This window comes from Schistocerca serialis, chromosome 3 (assembly GCF_023864345.2).
Source record: "Schistocerca serialis cubense isolate TAMUIC-IGC-003099 chromosome 3, iqSchSeri2.2, whole genome shotgun sequence".
NCBI classification, from domain to species: domain Eukaryota; kingdom Metazoa; phylum Arthropoda; class Insecta; order Orthoptera; family Acrididae; genus Schistocerca; species Schistocerca serialis.
Window position 1 is genome coordinate 423,532,609 of NC_064640.1, and position 20,112 is coordinate 423,552,720.

Below are 20,112 nucleotides of genomic sequence, written 5' to 3' on the forward strand. Positions count from 1 at the left end.
GGCAATAGCATTTAATTGGGTTGGCTCATCCTGGATTGGACTGCATTTTCATTCTATTGATATTTTGGATTCGTTGTCCCAGTATCCAAGCTGTTGTAATGAGCAGTTCGTGTGGGTGCTCCCAAGTTTCTGTATAGAGTGGCAGTGGTAAAAGTAGTGGCAGCAGTAATAGAGCACTTAGTGCAGACAATAAGCATCATAGCATGTGTTAGTAACAGCAGCAGCAGATGACGGTGGCTTGGTACATCACTGTTACAGCAGGCCATGTGGTCAAAGTCACCAAGTGGCAGAGGCGGCATCTACACAGCGTCACACACAGGCAACATTGCATCAGCACCAAGCAACAGAAGTGGCAACAAACTCAGGTGGCATAGCATCACCACTGAGCTGCAGAGTTACCTTCTTCACACAGCATCACATGGGTACAACATGGCATCGGCTCCATGGAACAGAGGTGGCAGATTCACACTGCATGACCCAAGGCATGTTGCAAGTGATAGCACATTGTTATCAGACAGAATGCACAGCAGCAGAGGCTGCATATGTTGGCCGAGGAAATGCAAGTTAAGTACAGTCAATGGCTGCACTGTAAATTTTTCTCATAGCCAGCCTTTGTCAACGAAATTAATAATTCAGAAAGTTGTTGGGTGTACAAGGGTGCAGAGAGAGATATTAGCAGTGGTAACATACTAGGAAGAAGGGAAGAAATGGGTTGGGTGCCAGGAAGTGATTTGAATGCATTTTTGAAACATTGAATAAGACATTAGAAAAGATAGATTTCTTGGCTGCATATAAAGATAATTTTGTTGCTGGCATGAGTGAGTTGGCTAAAATTAAATTTGTAAAGAGACTGTCAGAAGGGAGAGCTCAAACATGGGGTAACCAGCATGCAGTGCAATTTGGTGATTTCAGGACTATTTAAATGATGTTCTTAAATAAATACTGGGGCAAGCTAAACAAGTAAGATTACAAAAAAATTTTCAAATGGGTCAGGATATAAGAGTGGTAAAGAGAGCATGAGGGAATTTTGTGCAAGAGAATTAAATAAATAAATACATTTGGATAGGCCATTAGGGGTGCTTACACAAACCTCTGCTTTAAGAATCATTGCAGTGGGAACTGATCCTGTAGAAGAGTTTCTGGATTTCATAGAAAACAAGGGTCCATGTTACAGACCAAAATTTGTTGAGCAGGGAGTAACAGAAATCATGACAGAGGTAATTACAATACCAATTTCAATGGAAATCATAGGAATGGAGGTAGTGATGGTAGGAGTGGACACAATAATCACAGTAGGAACTGGACAGACAGACAGCAGAGATATAGTGGATGTTATAATGAAACAAGGGAGAATTTTGAAAGTGGAGAGGAAAAGTAAGGCAAGGGTTAAGACTTGAAAGTGCACAGGGTGCAAGGTTTCAGGTCAGACCATCAGAAAACTAATGGCAGCCTCACTCAAGGTTCACAGGGGGCTAAAGGATATGCAAAGACTATGACCATACAAGGTTACAACAGGGAAGAGAACTGTAGTGAGAAACAAAGAAGAGAGATTGCTCTATCCAAGATGGATGTAAAAATAGGTAATGAAGATATCTCAGAAGGGTCTAATAACTACAGTAATTGGAACAGAAGGGACAATATTAATGATACATGCCATATGAAAAATGTAACAATGATGATTCTAGATGTTATATTGGGGAATTGTTTGCTAGAAATAAAATGGTTGAAATGGAAGTTAATGGAGACAATAGAGTGGCTTCAGCTTCAATGAAGATTAGAGAGAATTTTGAAACAGAGGCAATTGCTCTACCAGAAGTAGAAACTGGTGTTGATGTGGAAATGCAGTGCAAAGCAAATAATAATGAAATTATTTGTAATCAGGTTATGTATATGGACATGGAGATGAGCAACGAAGGAAGTTCTTCAGATATTAATTATGTGAGCCTGCTTGAAATGGAACATGTGCTGTTAATGACAATATTGGTACTGTGCATGTATCACTGGTGCAAGTGATGAAGCAGTAGATAATGATGCATATGGAAATGCTGTGATTGTACCAGTGGGTGCACCTGACAATGTTTATTGTGGTAATGATGAGTTAGTGAGTGAAGTTGAGGTTGACTGCAATAATGAAAATATTGTTACATTTTGTCCTGATGAAGAAGTTGAGACACATGTTTTTATGAAAGGTAGTCAGACGGTTTTGAATAAGAATATCAGTAGTGGTTGGATGTGAAAAGAGGAAGCTGAGTATGATGTTAATGACTGGGATATCTTATGGCAAGAGCCATAAAATTTTAATTCCTGAGAAATGGGATACATTAAAATTTAAAGTGGAAAGGAAAATTGAATAATTAAGGGGTGAACAGGATATAAGGGAAGTGGTTAAGAATTGTTTAAGGAAGGTGCAGATACAGAATTTGAGGATATGAATAAGAATGTTCATATGATGGTCAGAGACAGCAGGGAAGACACTGAAGCAGATCTTTTGGAAGAGATTGAATAAAAGAGGTTGGTTATTGAAAGAGTTCAATCAATTATTAATGTCAAAGAGAGCAATGTAGAAAGTCCTGTATTATTAGATTCTGGGTCTAGTGTGTCAGCTGTATATGAATCATTCTGGCAACAGAAAAGAAGCAGAGATTTGGTGAAGTTGACTGTAACTGAGGTTAAAATAAAGACTGCAACTGGGGGATATAGCAAGCCAGTAAAGATGGAGTTTCTATCAGATTTTAAGATTGAGGATCAGTATTTTGATACAGGTTGCTTTGTGGTGCATGAACTTGCTATGAACTTTATTCTCAGGACAAATTTTCTTAGTAAATATGGTTGCAGCATTACTGTAACAGACAGAGTTCTGGAATTTAATGACAAAGGTAGCAGGCAAAGAATTAAATTTAGAAACAAACTGATAGGAGGTAAAATGATTGCTCACATAAAAAGGTGGACTGTGTATAGTGGGGAGGCATGTTCTCTAGAACAAATTAATGATTAAATAAAAGCGATCAAACATTTGTCAAAAGATCAAAGCTCACAGCTCGGGGAACTCTTGAGTAAATATAAAGATGTGTTTTCAGATAGGCAAGGGCAAATGGTTAATTTTAAATATCATTTAAAGGCAATACTCCATGAAGTAATTTGGATTAAACCTTTCACTATTTCTGTGGCAGGCAAGGGAGCAGTAAGGGCCAGAATTTAAAAAAAATGCTAGATTGGAAGTTTATTGGGTTGGGCAGGAGTGATTATAGTAACTCAATTGTTATAGTCAAAAAGAATGATGGTTATGTGAGGATTGTGTTAGATGCAAGGAAACTGCACAAAATAATTGAAAAAGAGAATGACCAACCAGAAAACATGAATGAAGTTTTGCAAAATTTTAACAATGTACAGCTCATGTCTAATGTAGATTTAACTCATGGTTTCTGGCAAGTGAGGTTAGCTGAAGACAGTAGGAGATATACTGCTTTCTTATTTGAAGGGAGAACATATATGATTAGAGTGGTTCAATTTAAATTATTTATATCAGTGGCTGTGTTCATCAGTGCACTAGATCACATTCTTGTATACGAGTTATTGAGAAAACTTACTGTGCATGTTGATGACGTACTGATAACCAGAAGCTCATGGTAGGAACATAGCCAAATATTGGAGGAGGTGTTCAAAGTTAAGAAGGGATGACTCCTAACCTGAATAAATGTGAATTTTGCAGCCAGAATTGTCATTCTCACATCCTCTGTTAACTTCTGAGAGTATACTACCTAACAACGAGAAGATGAAGCCTATTGCTGAGTGCATTAGACCAACAAATAGGAAGCAACTGAAGTCATTTATTGGGCTATGTACATTTTATCACAAATTCATCAGTGATTACAATATGAGTCACCATATCTATGTAGGATGTTAAAAAAGAATGTTACTGGAGCTGGTCTGCTGAGTGTGATAAGGAATTTGAAGCTATCAAGAGCAGCTTAGTTAATAGGAAAGCATTATACTATCCAGACATATTATTGCCTTTCTGCATTGCATCTGACAGTTCAGATTATGGTATAAGTTCAGTCCTGTTCTAGGAGAAAATTATACATGGAAAGCTGGAGAAAAGAACTATAGTATTTGCAAGACGGATGCTATCTATGCATGAACTAATTTATGGAATATCAGAAAAAGAGTTATTGGCTATGGTATTTGGCTTCCAAAATTTTAGGATTTATTTGAAGGCAGGGAGCTTGTTGCATTTACTGACCATAAATCTTTGAGCTACCTCTAAGAATGTAAACTGTTGAACAATCAGTTAATGAGGTGGGTCATGTTTCTGGACCAACTTAGATATCAGATTGAGTATATAAAATGGACAGACAACTATATGGCAGATGCCTTGTCCCAACTGCCAATTGTCGAGGAAGAGTATGAGGAAGAAAAGGAGTCTAAGAGAGAGTTCCAAATAATGTATGTAAAAGGTGTAAAGGAAGAGAAGGGGGTGAAAAAATATGCAAAGACAGGCTCCAAAATGGGGATATAACAATGAAATTCATTAAAGTTAATTTTGAATGCAAATGATATGAAAACATTAAACAGTATTATAAGATTTATGGGGGTGTACTATTTAGGCAAAAAAGTTTAGACAGGGAAGAATGGAAGCTGTGTTTCCCAGATGAATAGGTAGAAACATTAATTAATCACATTTATCACAGCCATGGGCACTACAGAGCACAGAAGTGTTTAGAAATAATGCAGGAATATGTCATGTTTAATAACATGGCTAGAAGAGTAAGGAAGCAGCTGGTTGTTTGTGAGTGATGTCAAAGGGTGAAGTTTAATACACTAGCTATGCAGGGAGATGTACAGAAAATGAGCCTCAGTAGAGCAGGTCATTTACTGCTATTGATTTGTTTGGACCCCGGCCAGAAGGTCATGGTGGGCTGAAATATATATTATTAGCAGTAGATGTATTCTCTAAACATATCAAACTATATGCTCTAAAACAGCCACAAGTAAGAGTGCAGTTAATAAACTGGAAAAGGACTACATAGTGAATATCAAATTGCCTGAAAAGATCTTATCAGGAAATGTAGCACAATTTACTTCCACAGTGTGGGAGAAATTTATAAAAAGGGCAAAAATTAGACATGTAAGGATATTGGTGTGCCACCTGGCAAGCAATCCAGCTGAGAGGTACATGTGGGAACTGGGTAGGTTATGCAAGATTTACTGCAGCAAAAAACACACTACTTGGGTGGTGCATGTGGCTGTATGTGAAGATCTTATAAATACCGTTAAGAGTAATGGTACTGGTTTCTCTCCATATGAAGTAATGATAGGATGAAAACCTGGTAATTTGATAGCAGAGAATACTGAGCTTCCTTCAGCTAATCTTTGAACCAAACAAAAGAGGAAGGCACTGGTTAATCAACATTTGCTAAAGAAGGGTTCTGAAAGAAAGAAGAGACATGATGGAAAGCATAGGACAGTTAAATTTAAACAGGGAGATAGAGTCTTAGTCATAACTATAGAAAAATCCAGTGAAATTTATGGGGAAACCAAAAAAATTATTTGAATTGTATCACGGGCCATTTGAAGTAACACAGTGCCCACATTCCAATGCCTACAAACTGATGTACCCAATATCAAAGAGACCTTTGGGTCTGTGAAATATAACTGAGCTAAGGAAGTATGTTGAAAAGTGAATGAAGAGAATAAAACGTACTCAACTGTATATGAAGTGAATATTTATTACCATTGGTATATGTGTTGACGTAGAGGGAAATTAAAGTCTATATAATGATATGATTGTTAGAGGTAAAGGAAGAGTTATGAGGGATTTATGTATGTTAACATACCTATATGAATGCATATATGTGGGGAAACATTAAATAAAGCAACTGTTGCATGGGAAATAACTCATGGAGGTTAAGTCTGGTGCATTTTGATGAGATGAGTAAGGAAATGTACAGTACATTGATTGTTCTCTCTTGTGTCAGTATGTAAATATAATGTTCAGATTTAGAATCATGGAAATCAATGGGTCTGGGATTAGGTTCATCTAGTGTGGTGGGTATTTGTGCAGATGTAAAAACCAGAATTAATTGTTAATTTGGCAATTAGTACTGTGGGTACCTTGTGGGATGCAAAGGAATCTCCTCAAAATTTAAAATGATTTGTGTATTATCAATTAATATATGGGAACACCCAGCTGTTTTAATACATATTTAAGAAAATGTATTGTTGCCTTGATAAGTCTCACTTGAGATCCAAACACAGTGGACACATAGTGAACCAGGGAAGGGTTTCTGTATCCTGATCACTGGGGAGTCGTGGGTAAAAAATATTGTGCTCTCACTCGTGGGGAATTTTGTTTGCACTTGTTGAGAGGATATGCTTGGCTGGTGAAGAGGGCACAGCACTGCTGGCTGTATACTGATGTGGAAGGTGTACAATTGTGCCAAGACTGCCTTGGACACAAGAATCCAGTTGCGCCAACCTGATGCGAGTACAGGAAGAACTGTGTGTGTATGTACATGTGAAAAAAAATTGAAAGTGATAACATATTGAAATATTAAGTGCTGCATATACAAAGACTAGATCAGCATTTATTTCATGTAAAATCACATTGGTTCCTTGCCAATTCAAAGACTTGATTATCAAATTATTAAAAGCATGTTTAGGTAAAAATACATCAATTATAGATGAATTGCACTACTCTGTATAGTATATAAAGTATTAGGAAAAATCATGGCTGGATGGTTAAGAACATATGTAGAAGAGTATCTAGGAGACTACCAGTGTGGTTTCAGAACTAATAGATCAACTGCAGACTAGATTTTCACTATCAGATAGATCCTTGAAAAATGTTATGAGTACAACATTGATGTCCACCTGCTGCTCATTGACTTCAAACAAACTTATGATAGTATCAAGAGGGATCAACTTTGGAAGGCAATGCAAGAGGCAGGAGTCCATAACAAACTTATAAGATTGGTTCAAATGACTTTGAGAAGAACAGTATGCAAAGTAAAGATTGAGGGCACTTTATCAAAGGCATTTGAAATTAACCAAGGACTGCAGCAGGGTGATATGCTCTCCACTATTCGGTTTAATGTCACCTTGGTGAGTGTAATGCAAAAGACACAAAGCAACAACCCTGGGGGAACACTGTTTAATAGTGACTCAGGAGTTTGCATATGCAGATGATATTGATTTGTTATCCAGGAGGGAGCAGGACCTGGGAGAAAAGCTTGAAAAAGTAGAAAGATATGGTGCAGAGATGGGGCTGACCATTAATGAATCAAAGACCAAGTATATGTTAACATCTAGGAAAAGATATAGTGAAGGAGAAAGAAGCATGACTTTGAACCAAAAATAACATGAACACTGTGAAAGCTTTAAATATCTTGGGCCACTGGTAACTGAGAATAATGATATGAGAGAAGAAATACATGCAAGGATTGCAGATGGTAACAGGAGCTACTTAAAGTGTTTAAAGTGGTTAAAGTGTTTAAAGTAAGGAGCATTAGTAGGAATCTGAAGCTGATGGTGTACCGTACAGTAGTTAGACCTATGGTGATGTATGGTTCGGAGACCTGGACTATGACACGGAATGATGACGAGTGTTGCTGAGATGGGAAAGGAAGATACTTATGAAAATCTATGGGCCAGTGAATGATAGGGATTTTTGGAGAATCAGAAAAAATAAGGAGATCAGAGAGTTGTACAACAAACCAGATATCGTGACTGAAATAAAGAGCAAAAGACAACGTTGGTTGGGACATGTAGAAAGAATGGCAGAGAACAACACAGTCAAGAAAGTTTTCAAAGGAAAACCCGGTGCAGACCCTCCTCCTCCCCCCCCCCCCCCCCCCCCCACCGCCACCACCACCACCTTGGGCCAGTCACCAGTCCCAGCCTCACTACCCTGGTGTGGGTGCAATCATTTGATTGCTGTCCATCCTGGGTTCCCCCTACAGTCCATGGCACTCAGAATCTCCAGATGTATGAAGTTTCTGCTGCGGGCCATCTTTGGCAACATCACCAGTACCAGCTACACTGCAGATAGCTGGAGATGGTGCCTTCAGTCCCTGCTACTTACCACCTCACACTCCCCCACCTCTTCAGTCACCAGCTCCACTTCACCCCGGCCAGGCCTTCAGTGCCCTGAGGGTCATGAAGTGGACCCTGGCACCCCCATCTGTCTCTATTCCAGTTCCAGCAGAGATGGTCACATCTACAGTGGTTGCTCCATGCATGGCTGTGCCTGCTCCTGACAGTCCTGAGGTTCTCGACATAGAAATGTAAGGTGTCCTCGACCCAGCCCCGCCGGGGTCCTCCCGGCCCTCATGCTGACAACTGACCCACCACCCCCTTATCACAGTCAGCACTGTGAGCTGCAACTGGGTGCTGCAAGACAAGTGGCGGAAAGAAGTCCCACCCTTGAGGCAATCGCTGTGTCACCTGGAAGGTTCCCATGGCTGACCTGTATGATAAAAGTAGGTGCTCCACCAGGAAAGGCAGTTTTCATTGGTGCTCCATATGACCTGCATATTATGCCAGGTACTTGTGATGACAACTACTGCCTCATGTCTGAACTACACTTGGACTGTGTGATTCTATACTTCTTGTTCACAATTTGTCTAACCAGCAAATACAGAACAAAGAGTATCATTAAGTGTAAACCTCAACACTTTGTTCAGTGACTCATTTTCTATCACAGTAGGACATCAATCAATGCTCATAAATCTTCCCATTAAAAATTTGTTGTAATAGAATGTTTTAAGTGTCTCAGTGTCCTGGATTCTATTGGTTGTTCATGATCTCTTTAGAATCCAGTAAGTTTATGATCATGCTATCATCTTCAGAGATTATATATTTAACAAAATTTACAGCCACACTTTTTTGCAGATGTTTTAAGTAGCAGCCATTCTGCCTGGTAAGTTATTTTTAAGGCAAAAGAAACTGCATAACATAAAAAAATCTAACACCCTTACATCAGTTTAATATTACCAAAAAAGAAAAAATATTTTTCTTATATCCAAGTAAGTCTTTGTCAGATTATACGTGTGCCAGAAATTTCTGGACCACTTTTGGTAAAAGACATAGATACAACAATAGACTTGCATTAAGGTACATGAACAGACACAGAGGCAGGTTTCACACACATATTTGTATGCCACTGAAATCTGTTTATGTAGGACTATACCGAGGGGGTAGTCACAATGGTGTAAACATCTCTGGACTACCTTCAGTGCCTTCGAAAAGTATTAATAGGGTGTAATACGTAATTGTCATAACCTTTCTCTCAGACTGAAATATTTACACTCATTCAATAGGATTGCCTCATAAGGAAACTATCCTACTTACTGACTTCCTTCTCTTGCGTCAGAATATTACTATGCATTAGGACAACTGTAATCTACATAGATACCCTCATCTCCTTCATTCTCTTTTCCTGTACCTACCAGGCATTAGACTATTTCTCCTGTTTCATTACAATTTTCTAGAAAAATCCTCCCTTGGCCCTAAAGAATTCAGGAACAAAGTAGACATATTACTTATCATTTGTTAACCAATTCTTCAAAAATCTAAATCCTGCAGAAGTTCAACTTCTGTTTGAAGAAACACCCTCCTGCACCATTCAAAATTTCAATAATGCTAGACTAGTGTATCATCTGATCCCCAATAATAATATTCCATGATGGAAATATTTCTTTGCTTCATACCCTTGAGATCAAAATAGGTCCAGATCCCACATAGAACTTTAGCTTAATCAGTCTATACCTCTGCTAAATATCATTTACCCAACCCATCTACTCTTGATAAGCCACCAAGAATTTCACACCTCTAACCTTCTTTCATCTTCCTTCCCTTGTATCTTTCTTAATGATACCAATCTCTTAGCACATGAAAATAGCAAGTGAAAATTGATCTCTAAATCATCACCTTCTGTACAGTATTGGCTCCATCATTGTGCTGATGAATTGTAGATATTATTTGATGGAGAAGTTTGGTAAATAGTTGATACAGACACATACAATCCCTCCTGCAGGGGTCCCATTCCTGAAGTCTTTTGTGGTCTTTGAAGCCTGCTCATATGCTTAAGTCTATTCCAAAACCTTTCAAATTACTTCATTTTCTCCCCTATTCCATCACCCTCCACACATCCACTGTACAATATGCTTCTCTAAATTCATGAACCTAGCGTACTTGCATTCTCCATTTTAGTTGGTTATTGTATTCCCAACTCAGCTGACTAACACTTAACTACTATTAACCTAATATCAGTTTCGTACATTAAAGATATAAGTACTATTACCACTTTCTCCTTCACCTCTCTACAACATTTCCTATTCCATCCCAATCATGACCCTCACTTCTGTTCCCTCCTTGTTCACTACTATGGCCTTTTTGTCATCAAACACCATCTTTCTCAACATCTTGCTGACTGCAGACCTATCAAACCATTCTTTCATACAGATATGACTCAGAAGTTTTTCATCCATAACTATTTTTCCCAATGGAAAGAAGATAAACAAACAAATCTGTGGCATATCTATGGGTGTTAAAATGGCAGCCTTGCATACCAATCTGTTCATTGGTCATCTAGAGGAATCATTTCTGATGCTCAAAATTCTGAACTATGCTTTTGATACTAACTGATTAATATTTTCATGATCTACACTCAAGGGTAAGACACTTTATTTTAATTCCTCAGTAACTTCTCATTTATCCATTTCCCTGAGTGTTTTATGGTTGAGTTAGCAACTTTCTTGGATATCATTCTATAAGTCTTAGATGTGTCCATATAATCACCCATCTATACTGAAATCATTGGCTGCAAAACATACCTCCAGTTCAATTGATTGCTTCCACCTCTCGGACACTTAAAGGTCCCTCCTATATGTTGTGGCCATCCACAAATAGCATGCCTGCTGTGATAAATAATTCCCTTCCTAGGAAATGTAAGGCCTCGACAAAGCCTTTGCAGCAACATTTAAACAAATATGGATCACAAATACATCAGCCATTTTATATCCTCCCACATCCCTAATACACCAACCACTCTCACACATGAGACCTATAGGAACAGTCCCCTATTACATAGTATCATTCAAGTCTGCCACCTTCAAATCAGCTGAATCACAACCGTCACAATGAATTTGACTTCTCTTTATTGTGCCTTGAAATGAGTAACCTTGAAATGAGTAATCTAAAAATATTCTGGTCCATATACAAGACAGAAGATAAGTCCACACAGCATAATCCTCTTTAAGTTTTGGCACTACTGGATCAAGTGAGAGGGTAACCAGACATACCAAAAATCAGTCTACTGTAATGCACAGACTTTTTTGTCAGGATGACTACCCACCATCTGTCTTTGAATTTGAATGGCTGCCACCAAACTGTAGTTAAACACCAATTTGAGTGTCCCATGGCAGTGTATGTAGGTCACAGTAACATCTGTCTGTTTCAAAAGCTGCTTCATGACCTGTGGAATCTGGATCCTTCCCTTTTTGATACTAATTACACAGATGGAAACTATTCTCCCAATATCTCCTTCAGTCAAACAATCCTCCTGGATTTAGTGACTGCTAGTCTCTGTCACATACCTACACCTGCACTGTTAGTGAACCATTTCCTATAATAATCCCCTTAGCCAATGAGATTCTTACCTTTACTTCTCTCATTTTGTTACATTTATCAGTGAATAGATGCCCATGTACACTGAATCAGCAGCAGTTATCAACAAGAATACAAGTTTAAAAGCTGAGCTGCAATTTTAACCTTATTGCTTACATGCCTGTATTTGCAGTGAGAATGATGTCAGATGCAGGAGATATAAATATAATGAGATCATATTCTGGGGCAACTTATCAAACTGAGCAAAAGTTTTGAGGGTTCAAAACTGTGTGGTGTAAAAGCAAGAACATCATGTAGAAACCTGTTCAAGGAATTTTGAATTATAACCACTGCTTCTCAGTATATTTATTCCTTAATGAAGTTTGTTGCTTGTAATACACCTCTGTTTCCAACCAATAGCTCAATACATAGTATCAATACTAGGAATAAGAACAATGTACATAAAGACCTAAAATCATTTACCTTGGTCCAAAAAAGGGTCCAATATTCATACATTTTCAATAAATTGCCAGCAACCATAAAAAAACTTGGTTTCAGATAGAGCACAGTTTAAACAGAGTTTGAAAGACTTTTTGATAGGCAACTCCATTTAGTCCATAGATGAATATCTTAACAGAGACTGTTAAGCCAGCTTAAGTAAAAATGTCCATTAGATTTCAGTTTTAACAGCACTTGGTCACAACAGTCAAGATTAGGTATTTTGTGTATGATAAATTTATTAAGCCTGCATAACAGTGTTTCATTCTGACAGCATGTTAATTCTGTAAATATTAGCTGTTCCAGCTTACCGCATTGTATTCACCTATTTCAACAATCTCCTGACAAATGATCAGGGTAGTAAGTATTATATTCAAATGTTTTATGTTATACTTTCTGACATGTTCCACACCCATGAGAATCATCTCATTTTTTGGGTCTATTGAATGAAAACTTAATCTAATCTAATCAATTCAAAGTTCAGTGGGTCAACTCTCTACGTAGCAGTTACCTCAAACAGTGAAATTCTTTATGTTCAAAGAAACATCATTCATTTTTATTTTGATTAAACTGTGATTGAAAATACTTATTACATGTAAGTCTGCTTAACAGTACAGGATGTATCAAAAAGAATCATCTGATTTTAAAAAATCATAACTATTATGACATTTGAGATATGTATTGTTGGAAAGAGCAAACTCTCAAGTTTTACATGGTTCTTGCTAGTTATAGTTGTCTCTAAGTGTGGGAATTTTTAAATCAAAGGACTGCTGAGCAATGGATTGGTCACACTGGACAAAATGATTCAGCCTTACATTACTGGCCTCCAAGGTCTCTGGACCTGACTGTATGTGATTATTTATTATGGGGGTTTATAAAAGACTCGTTTATGTGCCTCAGTTAACAACAACAATGAATGACCGAAGACATCACATAAATGCAGCTGTGGAAGCTGTAACTCAGGACACGCTCACTGCATTGTGGGAACAATGTCAATACCGCACATATGCTGTGCATCTAAAAGGGGCCATACTGAACATCTCTGAAAAGGGATTAATTTTTTTAAATTTCCTGTTTATCAAAAAACAAAAGCATTGTATACGTTTATTAGTTTCAGAAATATAAATGTGCCAAATCGGATGATTCTTTTTTATACATCATGTATAATTTAATGAGAGGGTATGTGTCACATGTAAATATCACAGCTTTTACTTCCAGTTGGTGGTTTGATACATAATTTTGAAATTAATGTATTTCTGTTAATGAATGGACAGCCTTCTGAAAGAAAATCTGACTTCACCAATCATGTGAAGCTACGATTGTGTGCCTCAGAAATAAAACTGTTAGCTACAGCAACTGAAACGACCATGTGAAAAGAATTTACCAAGATTAAAGGAGAAATGGTAATCAGCCACATAGATGTAGTTACTCACATAATTTTTTTGTGTAGATTTCAATTGTCACTTTTAAGGGTAATTGGTATGCTAATGAACTATAACATGAAGATGCAAAAGGGGTGACAGATAAAGTTCCATAGTATCTTCGTCAAGTGGTAAATTCAAGCTTTGAATAATATCTGTGAATGATTTCAGTAGTTGTACCATTTAGTGAGATGAGTCAGTGGGTGATTTTTAGCACATAAGTGAATAAATAATAAATTCAGTGCACCCACCAGTTAAAATGTTACAGAATATCTTTCCCATGGATATTAAAATGATATGACAGCTATATGGTGAATTATATCGTACAAATCAGAATTAAAATTTAAGTGTATTAGTTACCTCAGTTGGTACACAGTGTCTGGAGAATGTTGGCTTTCTTTACTTATTTCGCTGATAACCCAGCTACAATTTTCCAGTAGTGTATTACTTGGTTGCAAACTATAAGAAACAGTATTGATATGATTTTTCTGTGTGAGAGCTGAAGATCCCATTAGATTATTATTTGATATGAAACATTAAAACGACTGAAAAAAGTTGACTAAATAACACTTAAGGACTGTTGCAATAATGAAGTGGCATTACATATTCCCAATTTAAATTTGCAGTGGATGTACCAGTTTAGTATCCACCCAACATACCTTCAACATTAGTCTGGAACATTTGAACAAATACACCATTTGGTGCAAGCTGGTGTAGCACACATCTCAGAAACTGGTGTGCAACACTAATAGCACCACCTGGTAAATATATATTTGTCTCAGCCTGCCATGGGTAGGTTGCATTGAGAGCTATCCTGAAAAAGAAAAGAAAAAATGACTAAGAGGACTTGAAGTGGCTTGTTTACAATCACCAACAATATGGAACAAGTCACAATATGAAACATAGTCACAACAGAATAAATTTTAGGGCAAATGTTACATGTTAACATGATCACAAGATGAAGCAATGAACCACAAATATGGAATTTAACATTTTATTAATTGGTGTTTCCATGCTGAACAAACATGAAATGGAAAACTTCTCCTTGTTTAAAATTGTTTTTTGAATGTCACATTACATTTAATCATAAAACAAACACAAGAATTTTACACATAGTACACAAATGATGGAAGCCAGTGTTTATGCACAACAGTTTTTAGTATCTCAAGCAAAAAACAAATCTGTGATAGCAAGATAGTATACTCGGATTGCATGAGATGCAGAAGTGGGAACCATAGTTATTGTTGTTACACAATATCATGAACAGAAGGCAAAAGTTGGCAACCATCATGTTATGTTGTGAAATATGAGTGACAAATGTTTCCCCTCAATGAAAGTAAAACAGTTACAGTTTGGTAATGTTGGCTATGGACCAGGCAGTAAGCTGCATACACCATATCATTATAATATTTACTTTTACTCTAAAGCTGAAGATTTGCTGACAGTAATAGAGCAACAGAAACAGCTTTTTGTAATGTGATACTATCCGAGGGGAAAACAGACCAACAGAGATGCTACTATAAAGAATGGATGTAACAGAGTAACTATATCTTGTCTAATCATATCTTCTTATACTATTAGTTGTGCACCAAGCATAGGATTTCATGTCATTGCCAACCAGTTAATTAATAACCTATGAAAAAACTCAGGTAATAATTTGCAATTTTTCAATGAAGAGTAGTTAAGCTATTTCACAATTAAAAACAAAGGTCATATGGAATTCACATACATTTTCAGCATTTACAGCAATAGCAGTAGAGGTGTAGGTGACCTCATTGCTCCCCATTCATAAAGTTTATTTACTTCCAGGCAGGCCACTTATTTATTTTGAATTGACCACCTTAATCCAGCAACTTTTCCCCCCTTTCTCTTACTTGGAGGAAGTCTCATTTAGTCTGATAGGGCCCTCCTGATTGACCACTTTCTTACCAACTATGATCTGTATCTTGTCAATGATGGTACTCCTACACCTTTAGTGCCATCAATGGCACATTTTCAGCTGTGGACCTAAAGATCTCTTCCCTCAATATTGTGGTTTCACTACATTGGTCACTACATGATGATCTTTGTGACAGTAACAGGCCGGCCGTGGTCGCCGAACGGTTCTAGGCGCTTCGGTCCAGAACAGCGTGACTGCTACGGTCACAGATTCGAATCCTGCCTCGGGCATGGATGTGTGTGATGTCCTTAGGTTAGTTAGTTTTAAGTAGTTCTAAGTTCTAGGGAACTGATGACCTCAGATGTTAAGTCCCATAGTGCTCAGAGCCATTTGAACCATTTTGACAGTAACATCATTTTGGCTATTTGGTGACTTCCTGTCCACTGCCATACGGACCAACTTCCACAGTGGGTGCTTTGCAGAGCCAACTGATAGTTGCATGCCTCTGCTGCTATCTTTACACCCCTCTGTCAGGATGCATTGGCAAGGTTGTTCAAGACATCTCTGACATTATCACCCATACTGCTGGAACTGTAAATCTCCTTCCTACAGGTCCCCTTCATTGCCAGCCAGAGCCTTGATGGACCAAAGACACAGCAACAGCTGCACAAGATCATTGTAGGACCCTGCAACAGCTCAAGTGGCATTCTTCACAGCCTGTCCTCCTCAGTATCAAGCAACTTCACATTAAGGAATGCTATCTAATGAAGTGTATAAAGAACGCATACTGGGAGCACTAAATCTCCCCCATGGCAATGTATACATGTTCCTACCAGACGTGAGCAAACTTCCGTAGTCTTATGGGCTGCCAAAGATCATCAACTCTCCCGGGTCTTGACCTTCTGGATGGTCATTGTACCAAACTGTCAGTTCTTACTGAACACCATGCACCCCACCTTCAACATCAGCATCCTCTACTTACCTTACTTTAATAATGCAGAAATGCCAAGTTCAAGACATCCCCCTATGCTTCACCCCCTGCCAAGCTAAATGATATAAAGAACATTTCAATGTCTGGGAACTGCTCCATGCACTTGCATTGTCTCACAATAGGACCCTAGGTGATGATTCAATTCATAAGCAGATGATCCAATACCTGAATGTTACTTACTCAAAGGCTACATCCACTCAGGGTACTCAACCTTATCCGGGTAGAATGTGTTTTCTCTTCACAATGGGGAGATAGTAGTATCAGCACCACAGTCCTGAAGGCAGGCAAAAACCCAAAGTCTTTTTACAGCTACTGACCAATTATCCTCACAAATCATCCTATGCCAACTGCTTGAAAGGACTGTTGTCCACAGATTATGCTGGTCCACTATCAGTGTGGTTTCTGGGAGGGATGATCCACAACTGAGGATTTGGTTAGGTAGGAAACAGCAATCCGACAGGCTTTTTCAAAACACCAACACATTATCACACTCTTTTTTGACCTACATAAGGCATAAGACACAGTTTGGCATCATCACATTTCACTTATACTTCATGACTGGGCCTTTTGATGTTCCCTTATGATTTTTATTCATCAGTATTTATCTGAGTGGTTGTTCTGGGTTTGAGTTGGTACTTCACTCAGCTCTTCACAGGTCTAAGAAAATGGCTTCCCACAGGGCTCTGTACTGATTGTCACACACTTACTCTGTTGGGCTGCTGGTCACCCCTGTGCTCTATACCAATTACTTTTGCACTTGGTACAGCTGTGACTCAGTAGCCTGAACTGAACACAAGCTATAAGGCAGCAGCCAAATAGCCCCCACTTGGACACTTTTCCATTGTTTCCAATTCTCTACTCAAAAAACATGGGTCATACATCTCTGCAGTCCAGTCCGTCCTGACTCAGAACTCAACTTGGATACCCAGGAGTTGGATGTTGTTGCACACTCTTGTTTTTTGGGTCTCCTGTTTGATAAAAAGTTGACTTAGCTGCCACATATTTGTCAACAAAAGCTATCTGCAAAAGCTCAACACTCTCTGCTTCCTTGTCCACACCTCTTGGGATCTAGATAATGCTGCTCATCTCTGTATTTACTGGACTCTGGTCTCATAGTGACTGAAATATGGCTACCAAGTTTATGGCTCAGTGACATCACCAGCTTTGAAATTCTTAGACCCAGTCCATCATTGTGGTGTGCAACTGGCCACTGGTGTCTTTCAAACTAGCTCTGTAGCTTGCCAAAGTGGGGATCTGGCTTCTTCAGTTCTAACAGTAGGGGAAAGAAGGGGAAAGTGGCCAGGTTGGGAAAAGAAGTCCTACTTATTTGATATTTTCATTCAACAGTGCTGTTCATACTGAGATGTGGCAAAACTAAGGAAGCTTGCTCTGTTATCTTTCTGTGAAAAGATTTAGGTTTTTCAATTATTTGATGTAAGGTGAGTCAGTCATATTACTTTAGATGCTTTGCTTTCATGTAGACCAATAGGTTTTTGCGATATCAAGGTTTACACAGTGCCTTTTGGCTTAAAAATATAAGTCACTACCATTTCATTCAGTTGTATTGTTTCATGTGTGAACCACTGATACAGACATGATGTCCAATTAGGAAAAGTAGCCATGCTACATGTCGGGAAAAGTGAACAAGGCAGCCACTTTTCCCAATGGATGGCTGCTACTCTCAATACTCCATTTTCAATTTGTTTATCCCAATGAGAATTAGCTAATTCCATATTTTATGCACAGTATAACAACTGAAATTAAAGTATTGTAAATTGTTTTATACAAAAAAACTAACATCTCTTATTCTGCTCTTTTACATGGGTTTGCAAGGGCTTCAAGATGCCAAATAAATACATCCAGAAAAGAGAACAACAAACATGGGACCGCCATTGCCATGCATAAGGCAATCAAAGCAGCAAAGAATGATAACAGGCCTGTTCCAGCAGCAGCAAAACAATTCAGTATCCCATATAATATGCTAAAACAAAGAGTTCAAGGGAAAAATAGAGATGCAGTTGGCAGTAAAAAGGTTATGGGCAGCTTAAGGGCTGTATTCAGTGAAGAACAAGAGCAAGAATTCCTTAACTCCATTTTTGAAATGGAGCATAACAAAATACCACATCATTTGCACAAAGAGTTTGAAATGTCAGGCAAAGATTGGTGGTGTGCTTTAGAGCACAGTATCTTTAATTGGGTGAATGTAGACAGGGTTTTTGATATCCATAAAACACAGAAAGACAAATGATTGCAACCTGCTCATCATATTTATAATGTAGATGAAACTGGCATTCAGACAATCCAGTCCAACAACAGCAAAGTGTTTGCACTCAAAGGAAGACAAGTCAGAGCTACTACTTCAGCTGATAGAGGTTTGCTGTCAAGTTTTCTAGTGTGCATGTCTGCAGGAGGAAATTTCATTCTGCCTTTTGTGATCTTCCCTAGGCAATAAATTAAGGTTAGTTCCACCAGGAACCAAATTTATGTGCCACCCTAGCGGGTGGATGCAGAGTGGAAGATTTTTGGATTTGTTTGAACATTTTTCTTAAAACATGGAAAATCAACAGCTCAAGATACATTTCTACTAATCTTAGATGGTTACTCTACCCATGCTAAGCACACAGGCTTCATTGATAGGACCAGAGAAAATTATACAACTGTTTTGTGCTTTGCCCCCACATTGTAGTCACAAGCTCCTACCTTTGGATGTGGAATTCATGTCTCCTTTTAAAACCTTCTACACACAAGCTTGTGAAAAATTTCTTCAAAATAATCCAGGAAAGAACTATTTCACAGTTTCAAATAAGTGCACTCTTGAATGAAGTGGTTTGTCATGCAGCTATTCCAATGACAGCAGTCTATGGCTTTAGAAAGTGTGGAATTTTTCCTCTAGACCCTAACAAGTTTACCAATGAAGACTATATTGCAGCTAAGGTTACTGATGTTCCTTTGGATAGGGACACTAATCTTCTGTGAAATTATGAGCTGTCTTCAAGTGCTGGGTGCCTCCAGATTTTAGGTGATAAATTTTAGGTGATAAACCTTCTCCAAGAGAAGGTTCCCCTCAGTGTCCGACTACTGAAGAATGTCCCTCTGAGAATCCAACAAGTGGAGTCCACATAAGCCCAAAGGATGTAAGACATTTGCCTATGTGTAAATCAAAAACAAACCAGGAGTAAAAAAGAAAAGACTGCTATACTCACTTCAAGCCCTTGCAAAAATGTGTTGGCTGCAGCTATAAAAAAGAAAAAGAAGAACTTTAAATAAAAAAAAGGAAGTTCAAACAAAAACAAACAGATAAGGTCAATATTCTACAATTTAAGGCAACAGAAAATAAAGCTAAGAAGCTAAAAGTGAAACCAAATACTAAAGAGCTTCTGCTAAAAAAGAAACTTTTTCAAGAAGAAATTGAAGAAGAAGTCATACTGCTTGCTTGGTTGTTTTTCTCTTGGTCCCATGTCATGTGGGTATCACATGGAATGCACCAGCTCACTGTTTGGCTAAAGAAGTCATTGATTGCTGTCCATTCATTTTGATGATTCCAGGGGTGGATTTCCAGGTTCAAGTAAGACCTCTATTCACTTGGAGATCGAATAACATGTGATGGGCTGCTGCCCCCCCCCCCCCCCCTCCCCAATAGATCCACACTATCACACTATCCAGGAGACCCTTGCTGCATGATGCTCTTCCTTCCATTCCTCCTGGAAGAATCTACTGTC

The 20,112-nt window shown here is 38.2% G+C and overlaps 1 protein-coding gene across 1 annotated transcript in view; it reads right to left on the reverse strand.

Annotated features, from left to right (window-relative positions):
• The window catches only part of LOC126470304 (protein unc-79 homolog), an 857,658-nt gene that overhangs the window by 192,764 nt on the left and 644,782 nt on the right, over nt 1-20,112 (reverse strand). The window contains exon 41 of the mRNA XM_050098074.1: nt 14,183-14,337. Within this exon, the coding sequence (XP_049954031.1) occupies nt 14,183-14,337 (155 nt within the window). The remainder of the gene's footprint in view (nt 1-14,182; nt 14,338-20,112) is intronic.